The 9,545-nt window shown below is 42.1% G+C and overlaps 1 protein-coding gene across 1 annotated transcript in view; it reads right to left on the bottom strand.

Moving 5' to 3' along the window:
• Positions 1 to 6,625, bottom strand: part of LOC104625023 (fibrocystin-like) — a gene marked incomplete at its 3' end in the record, with an annotated part of 14,529 nt that extends 7,904 nt beyond the window's left edge. Inside the window, exon 1 of the mRNA XM_010292543.1 lies at positions 6,550 to 6,625. Within this exon, the coding sequence (XP_010290845.1) occupies positions 6,550 to 6,625 (76 nt within the window). The remainder of the gene's footprint in view (positions 1 to 6,549) is intronic.
• Positions 6,626 to 9,545: the final 2,920 nt, after the last annotated feature.

The raw sequence follows: 9,545 nt of genomic DNA, 5'->3' as shown, positions 1-9,545 counted from the left end.
CCCTGCCAGCATATGGTACTGAATACCCCTTTGGCTATCCTGGGTCAGCTGTCCTGGCTGTGCCCCCCCCCAGCTCCCCGTGTACCCCCAGCCTGCTCACTGGCAGCCCAGCATGAGAAGTTGGACCGTCCTTGACTGCTTAGCAATAACTCAAAACATCAGCACGTTATCAGCATTTTCTCATCCCAAATCCAAAACGCAGCCTCACACCAGCTTCTGTGAAGAAAATTAACTCTATCCTGGCTGAAACCAGGACAAGTACAAAAAACATTTTGAATTATCAGATTTCTCAAAGTGTCCAAAACAACACACAGTGAATCTAGGCCCCCAAGTGACTTGTATTCACAAAAACATATGCTTCTGTTAGTAACATTTCAGTAACATATGGAAAGACAAATATCACCAGTTTGAAAAACTTTTAAGAGTGACTACAGATTGCTTAGCTAGCAACACAAGGTCATCTCAAAACTGTCTCCAATATAGGATCCAAAACAAGGGGTCATTTTTTGAAATCTTGAGTTAAGTGGCTTAAACATTTCATATTAAAGTAATTTTCTTCCGCCTTTTTCATCCAAAAGCAGAAATAACATCACATACTATTTTAAATGTTGTAACTTTGGTGATTTTTTCCCAAGAAAACTTGAATCTCAGAAAACACTGCTGCAAGATATTCTTGGTGAGGCCTTAGTGTGTCTAGACCTGAAAACTTATTTTCCATTTTAATATTCAGTTGAGTTGAGGGTCGCTTAACATCCCTACGGATGGGGATGGATTACAGCAGTGTTAATACACAGGTCAGCACAACTTCAAGACGTGCCCCCTGCATCAGAAACCTTAGACCATCACCGGAAGGCAGTAGCGAGGTTGCAGTTGCAGATTCCCAAATCCCCTCCTCCTCTTCCGTGGACATACTAACAAGTCTGCGTGCAACAAGCCCCAGCAATGAAACATCTTGCCATTTCACCCTCCCTTCTTCGCATTGTGATGTCTGCTTTAACTCTTGACATTTCTTTTTCCCTATCAGGCTTTGGAACAGATTGATCCAGTGAGATCCAACACATTGAACACCATCAGCATGTGCCTCACACACCCACCTTTAGTATATTTTTCCTTCCCTCCTTTGCAATAGATCATAAATTATCTTTAGCCCACAGCAAGTTACTGTCCTCCCTGATTGTACTATAGAAAAGTAATAACACTAGGAATCACTGAGGGTAGAGTTTGCATTCAATAAATCATTTTCAAATTATTTTAAGCAAGCTTCTATCTCTCCATTTCCTGTTTCACTTTCTCATTGCGTATGTTCTAGTGTCCCAGTTCTTTCCTTAATGAAAACAGAAATAAGGAGTAGCACCTTTAAGTCAGTTAATTCACAGCAGAATGAGAGAAGGAAGAATCAAATCTTTATACTCTCATCTTGAAGTATATTTGAGCACCTGCTCTGTGTGTCAATGAGTTAATGGGCATCGGAGATACTTCTGGCTTATTATCTCTTCTTTTTTCTTAAATTAGAATTGAAATTTCTCAACTTGCAGCTAAGAAAATCTCTCAGACATTCTTCACTTAATGCTTCAGTTCATATCATGGAACTGTTTTGGAGTGCATCAAATGGATTTCATTCAGATGAAACTAATGCAGATGCTGTAATCCAGTAGGACATACAATACACTTTAGACGTTAATGGAACCAGACTAGAATGACTCCACAGTAGCCCCGAAAACACATACAGTGTGGACCCTGCATCCTCAGCACCTACATCATTCACTATACAGATGTGCTTCTATTGGGCCACACTGTTTTCTAATGTAGACATAGCCAAAGCCCACCTTGCACCATTCATGAGAACAGACATCAAAGGTTGTCCCTGTGAGACCTCATCCTCAACACAGCTTTAGCCAGCTCAAAAAAACCCTCTTGATATCGGCCTACGTGCATTCTTTTACCAGCGGCAGTCTCATCACCTTTATTCATTTACTTTCTTTCACTGAGTGAACCTTGTGAATTTTTAGGACCTCATAAAAGCGAACGACTGACAGCAGCCGTCGCATGTTGAGCAGCACACAATTTTTCTCCAGCTCTGGACGTTTTGTTTATAGTACTGATTTGTGTGCATGTGTTAGTATGTGTGAGTGCATCTGTGGCCAGACACACACCTCCCATTGTGTACATCTGTCACACACATACTACAGCAACCATTATAAGAACACTGCTAGGCAACAACTCTTGTCACTAAGAGGTGCAAACCACCATTCTGCATTCAAAACACACTCTAATGGAAAAGGCTTGTTTCAGGCATTTCTCCACTTAAAAGCTCTGAAACAAAAATTTTTAAGGAAAATCTTCTCAAGTGTTTTTATTCCTTCTAAAAGAAGAGTATTCAAGGTGTCCAAACACCCCCCTTTTTTTTCTCCTTTTTCTTTTTTGACTTCTTACTGTGCTCTCCCTAGCTTCCTCTCTGTCTCCCGTTCCACAGGTTGTTTTACGTTTTTCCTGATGATTTAGTCGAGGTGGGATATTTCTTTGTATATGTAAGATCTACTTCCAATTTCCAACGCTTCTAGTATATTTTTGTTAGTAAGGGGAAAAAAAAAAGGTCTATTAGATACCTCTTTCTTTGCTTCCCATTTATATTGCCACATAAAACAATACCTGCAGATCAGTTTCTCCTCTACTTTAAGCAGCACAAGTGACACAGGATTTAGTTAGTGATAGTTTTCTGGTCAGTTCACCAAGGAAAGACCATAACTGAGGGTTCTTTGCCTTAACTATAACATATTCCTAGTCTTATGGGTTTGATGGGAGCCCATTGTACACACACACAGAAATGTGCTACACTGTTCCTCCAGCAGTCATCATCCATCATCCATTGCTGTTTAAAATCAACCATTCCCCTTTCTGAAACAAATTTACAGCTGGTAACCCTAAAGATTCATACTTTTTTTGGAAGTGAGTATAACATTGTGACCTATATCTCACATGGTTCCAATTATAGGAGAACATGTAAGTCCCATGTTCTCCAACTTCAATATCCAACAAGTTTGAATGAAGAGACCTTGAAAAAGAGCACAAAACACACCAAGCCCCTTAGTCACTATCACCAGTGGTGTCTGCAGTTGACTTGACTTAGTTTGGAGACTGTGGGTGGGTTTCAGGTGCCTAAACGTGTCATTTGGATGTACGATTGGCCTCAAGCTGCTGTTCCAGAAAGGCATTGGCCTGACCTAAGTCCCATATCTTATCTGCCTGACCAACATAGATACCCTGGATACCATTCAGGGTGCCTAAAATGGTCCTTTATATTAATACTCAGGTAACTGAACGGCCAAACAGCTGGCAGGCAGCCCAATCAAATTACTCCTCCTTCTTTAAGAAGTCTCCAGGCCTCTGCTCATCTGCCGAGGGTAGGCTGGCTGGGTAGGGTACACCACTTTTCAGAGGCACCCCTGCACCCAACTTCTAAATGGCAAGGTACTGACGAACTACTCAGGAGAGAAAGATCTCCAGACAGCCTTCATTTCCCAGAGGTCTTCTCCAGCATCTCTTCTTCAAAGAACAAATGCGCTCTCTATAAGAACATGAACACCTAAAGGGGGTTCCCTGGAGTAAAGACCCCTGTCTCCACAGTCTGTCTGCAGGACCACCCTCCAGAGGCCCAGAGACGTAGTTCTTGTTTCCCCTTGAAAGCAAACTATTTCAGATTAAACATGCAGAGTTCATAAAATAACCCTCAGTGATTGGGACTGGCCTGTGCAACAGGTAAATAAATTACTCAGTTGAGAGTAGAAGGTTTTCTAGACCAACAGCTTCAGTATATTTAAATTATTTCTTCCCCAAAAAAGTACTGCAAGCAGAAACACTCAAAAGTACTGAAAAATAGATGAATCTGTATAACTCCTTAATTATTGAACTCATTTTTAATAATTAACTAAGTTCAGACTGGAAAAAAAACACATCTTGAGATCTAAAGCAGAAGTGCCTTCATGTTAAAGGAATAGGACAGAGTCTTTAGACTCAAAATGTTATTGCAGGCAAAATAAGAATTGAACATTTTACGAAATGACTTGACAGAAACACCCTTAAATACTGAGTAGAGCAGAACTATATTGTCAAGTGGCAATCCAGAAATGCAAGGCACTTGAAAGCAAATTCCAAAGTGAATTAATCACAAATCATAGCATAAGGAACATCTTGGCTTCCTGTTGGAAGCACAATGTGAAGATGCAGTCTTATATAGACCTGGCAAAATTAAGAACAAGGCAATTCTGTTGTGTACAATGCCACTCTTTTTTCTATGTCAAGTAGAGAGGAAGAAAAATAGTAACAATTTAATTTCTTATAGCCCCTACCAGAAAATAATTTATAAATCTATGTAGGATGCTATATGACTTCACTAACTGATTTCACCTAGTCCTGAGTGGTTCAACCAGAGATGAGAATTTGACCTTTACAGAAACGTGTCAGAATCACATGAAAACTCAGCAAACTCACCAAGGTATGTCAGGGCATATTCATCTCCAGGGTTACAAGAAAGTCTGTCTGCCGTAGGAAAAGTATGGATTGCACTGAGTGTTGTAGGTTTAGATAAATTAGGTCATTATTTGCAATTCTCCGACCACAAAAGACATGAATATTATTTCCTCTTCCAGATGTACACTGGCTGCCTCAATGGGTGTTGAAAATTCAAACTGAGTCTTGGAGAGCAGAAGCTGCTAGAATTGGAAACACTGAAATAGAGGGTTTTGAAAAAAATAACTACAGGGTAGGGAGAAGCAGCTGTAAGGTAATTAATTAGGAAACAAGTCCTGTAGTCAATGGGAAAAATTCGCTCCTGGGGAGCCTACACATTCTGAATCACCTTCTGGAGGAGCTCTCTGTCCCACTATAGACACAGGAGAGTTGTCTCTTAATTCGGGCAAGGATATTGCCCCAAAGTGACTCAGAAGCACTTCAGTTGCCAAGGAGCCTTGGAAAATCCAGCTGTCCTGGCTAGTGGCTGCCGCCACAAAGCTACAAGTTTCCTTGGACCCGAAGAGATGCACAGACCTGTGCTCCCCTGACCACCAATTCCCTCCACTCGTTTATAACCCTAAGCGCATGTCCTGCTTTTCTGCCAGTCCCTCAGCACTCCAGAGATGAAAGGGAGGGAGGGAGAGATGAAAAAGCAGTGGTATATTTCTCAGCTGAGAAAGGTTGCTCCAGATCCTACTCCTCATCCCATGGGAAAATTTGCGCCAGACAAAACAACTCCTTTAAAGTCTCTGTTTGTCAGACTGGACAGTTATGAAGTGTTGAAGTGTTCATTTTGCCCATTCATTGCACATTTATGAAAAAAAATCACCTCCTGCCCACTGCCTTAAAATGTCTTCCAGCTTCCACCAGAAGAGAAACTTGGATTGACACTGGTCACCAAAGGAGGTGTATAGTTTATCATCTATTATTTGTATTAAAGTAAGGCTTACCATGCTAGATACTCCAAACATGCAGATAGATAGGGACAGACCTAATGGGAGTCTCTCCACGGGATATAGACAAGTCCTACCACAGTACTCATTGACTTGAGGAGCCTACGGCTGGATGCTTCACTCCATGTAAATACGGGTGAGGCCTCCACAATACAAAGTTATTAATCTCCTTGTACACAAAGGCAGTTGCGGAGGAGATGCAGAGGGGCTAAGTGGCTTGTTTGGGGTCACACAAGTATCTGGGATAAAGCTGGGAAGTGAGTTTCCTCTGAGCCAGCCCAGTTTTCCAAAAATGAAGCTTCCCATTCCAGCTAGGAATAATCTATCACACCTGAAAAACAACACTTGGACTCCTGTCAGCATTTTCAGTTACTACTCACTCTTCAGATCTTAGCTCGAGGCAGGTGGCTGAATTGCATCTACATTAATGTCTTGTACCATTTTACGAAACGGGGAAACTGAGTCAGTTCAAACAGATAAACAGAAAAGCAACTAGTTTGCCCTGGTCTGAGAAGCAGATCAAAACCAAAAAAGGAGGTCAGAGCCCCCTAAGTCACCCCCATCTCTCTGCCAGGACACCATGAGATGTCAATACTGCAGTTATCTTGTGTTATTTATCTCCCATTCTCCAGGGGTAACTTTCCAGACGACAACTCTCCTTTGAACCAAGGGCACTCCGTTAAATTCCAGCCTTTTTTCAGTCTCTGACAGCTACTGCCTGCACACTTCTCTTCCTGTTGATCCACTGCTGCTTTCTCATCATCCTCTTACAGCTCCTGCCCTTTACCTGTCCCTTACCTGTCCCAACCTCTCCCAGAGGATGATTCCAGTCAACGCATAAATCTCACAGCCTTGCCCTTTCTCCTGTCGTTCCTTCAAACCTGTTCCCTTGCTCCTTTCCGTGTCTCAGTCTGATGCCGCATCTCCCAGGCTACTACATAGCCTCAGGAATGTATGGGGTATGGGCAGAGAAAACTGACTGATCAGCCGGTTCTTCAGTTAATTGTTAAGGCTTGTGGCTTGAGCAGGTGACCTTAGGCAGTGTGATTTCTTCAGCCTGCTTTGCCCAAGCTCTCAATTCTTTTACCCGCAGATTCAGGCTCTATGATTCTTTTTATGTTTCCAGGTCTTCCTGTCAGGTTCTCCTGCATAGACCACGTCATGGTCTTCCTTCTTCTAAGTCTTCCCTCAATCTTTATTGTCTACCCTTCTCCTTCTGGGGAATGTTCCTTTGGAGTCCTGGCTTCTCATCTTCATCAGCCTGAAGATACTTCTTCTTTCTTCCAGCCAAGTTGTACTTTGGGTGCTGTGTTCCAAGACTGGTGTTCAGTCATCTGGTTATATACACCTTCAAGTTTCTCCCCATGACTTTCTCAGTTTCCACCTCTGCTTCTCCTGCTTTTCTCCAACTCTCTTTCCAATGCACAGGCTGTCTTGGGGTCAGTCTGTATTTGAACAAAACTTGTTCTCACCTCTGCTAAGCATTTGTGATCACCAGCTTTTTGCAGATCTACAACACATGGCAACCCTTTTAGAGAAAGTCTTTAGGTCTTCTCATTCCACAGCTCAGCTTCTTTCATAAGGCTGTCCTGTGATGCTGTTCTTTTTTCCAGCATTTTCAGAGTTGCTGGCCATAATCTTTCACCTTTGTTTCCAGAACATGCTGCTTCGAGATACATCAGTCTTCCCAGAGTATATTCAGCACAGTCACTCTTCTGTGTCTGATTTATCCTCTTGCAATCTGCATCCACGGACAACACGTTCGTGCTCTTATTGCAGTAGCAACCAGAAGGTGTTTGAAACCTCACTGCGTAATGATTTCCCTAACCACCAATTTGCTCTGAAAGGAATTCTTGCCTTTCACCCATTTCTATTTAGTCAGACGAATTCCACCTTTAAACTATGGGATACTACAGATCTAAGAATTTCAGTAACTAGATGACACGTTGCTTAAATGGAAAACAGATGCCCCTGCCCTGAAAACAAGACTTTTTGGAGTACACGTTGTCACCTAACTTTAGATACCCAGGGAGCCTCCTAAGCAAGCCTGACAGCAACCAGTGCGAGGCACTTCCAGAGTCAGGCAGAGCTGGAGAGTCTAAATTATGCATGGGAGTGTTGGTAGAAACTAGACTCTTTAAATGGGTTTTAGGAGGATTTTTAGGGTTTTTAGGTTCCAGTCCTAAGCCTTCCATGGGACTGTTGGTCTTTCTCCCAAAAGTTGTTTAAATGTTGTAACAATCTTCCTCTGCTGGCATGGGATAGCAGACTTTGCGCCCTTCTTTGGCTGCACAGGGCCAGGATCCTACTGCACTTTGTCTTCAGCCCCATTCTCTACAAATTAATTAACTCGGGTTACGAACACACAGTCTGTAGTGTTGACAAACTATAAAGCTCTTTTACACCTTTTGACAGTTTATTGGCTCTTTAAAGTTGAGGTAATGAGATCCCTTTATACCACAGAAGGAATTTACAAGAACTGCAGGGCTCAGACACACAGTCTACTTACTGTGACTATACAAGTTATACTGCAGATAATCTGTCAATCTGTTGCAGCTACATTGTAAATCTTTAGTGTAAATGAGAATAAGATCTTTCAATTCCCATGAACAAAGCGAAAACAAATGAGCAGTTTACATTCCAAAAAAAAAAAAGAATATAACTTTGCAAGAGACAGAGTTAAAAATGTAATTCAATGGATTGTAGCTATGATAAAAAACAAAAAAAGAAAAAGAAAAAAACACACCACTGGTATAAATTCTCCGGTAATAAAACACAAAGCAATTTACTGCAACATTTCAGGTGTCAGACTGCCTAAGGATTATTATTCCCTTTTCCCTATCCAAATTGCACTGCCTACTCAGACAGCTTGGCCATTCCTAAAATTTCCAAATGTCAAAGTGATAAATGGCAATACATCCATTGGAAATGAGTGCTTCAGAAAAAGGATTTTTTTTTTTTTTAATATATTTTTAGATCCAGGACAGAGACTTTTTGCTGCTGCTTCAGTTAATAAAACAAACACACAATCAAAGAAGTATAAAAACTCATAAGTGAAAAAGAATAGAAAATCTTTTCCAGAAAGCTTCCTTAGTCAGGATACACGGTTGTTCTGCTACAGCTCTCTGTGGTCAAATGGACCTTAAAGTCCCAGATCTTTAATTAAGAACCTGGAGAAATTCTTTCATGATCTTGGATTTGATGAAGACTTGTTTTAAAAAATGTCCCAGCTATGTCAGCTTTTGCAGTGACTAGTCCAGTCACTGGCCATAAAGTGTAGGGAACTGGAAAAGGGAGAATGAGAGCTGCTTCCCTACCTTCTCACATGTGTTTAAAAACACTCGCCTGAACCGTGAGCCCTCAACCCTCTGGACTTGAAGGTTTCCAGCTCACTTTTTTCCTCTCTTAATTCCAGTCCTAGGTATATTCCCTAAGCATTTGCACAATGTTTCTAACTTGTTTTGCGATGACAGGAGTCTGTTTTTTTCTGCTATGCATCTTCCAAAGACAGGGATGTCTCTGCTCTGCGAGTGGGAGACGTCTTTCCACCCCCATACAGTCCTGCAGGACAAACTGCCGTGTGTGGGCAGCTCCTGGGGACAGGCAGACAGCTTTTCTGCTACTTCCCAACACAGCCAGTGCAGAACGCTTTTCATTCATGCCCCGAGGTGAAATAGGAGGTCCTTTCTAATTTATAACTGCTCACTAACCCTTGGGACACCCAGGAGTTTATCAGCTTTTTGACTGCTGCACAGGCAACCCGCAGCAGCCTCGGTGCTTGGCGCTCAGGATCACCCCAGGTATTTTAGATTGGATTTGAGCGTGGGCTTAACGCATAGCTTGTCTTGATGTCCTCATTGTGTGGGACCAAACCTGGCATCAGGCATAAGTTTTATGCAAGTAATGGGAAGATTGAGGCAGGGAAGTTGGACCTACTCGGTCTTCTCACATGAGTCTTGGTAGGTCCCTATGCACAAAGCCATCATGTGCCATCTTGCTTGTGGCACTGTCATGTGCTTGGCTCCAAGCAGAGGTCCTCCATGGAAAGGGTCTAACCACAGAATCATTAAGGTTGGAAAAGAC

This window comes from Phaethon lepturus, unplaced genomic scaffold (assembly GCF_000687285.1).
Source record: "Phaethon lepturus isolate BGI_N335 unplaced genomic scaffold, ASM68728v1 scaffold4308, whole genome shotgun sequence".
Taxonomy (NCBI): domain Eukaryota; kingdom Metazoa; phylum Chordata; class Aves; order Phaethontiformes; family Phaethontidae; genus Phaethon; species Phaethon lepturus.
The sequence above is the reverse complement of the archived record's forward strand: the minus strand, read 5'-3'. Positions and strand labels throughout refer to the sequence as shown.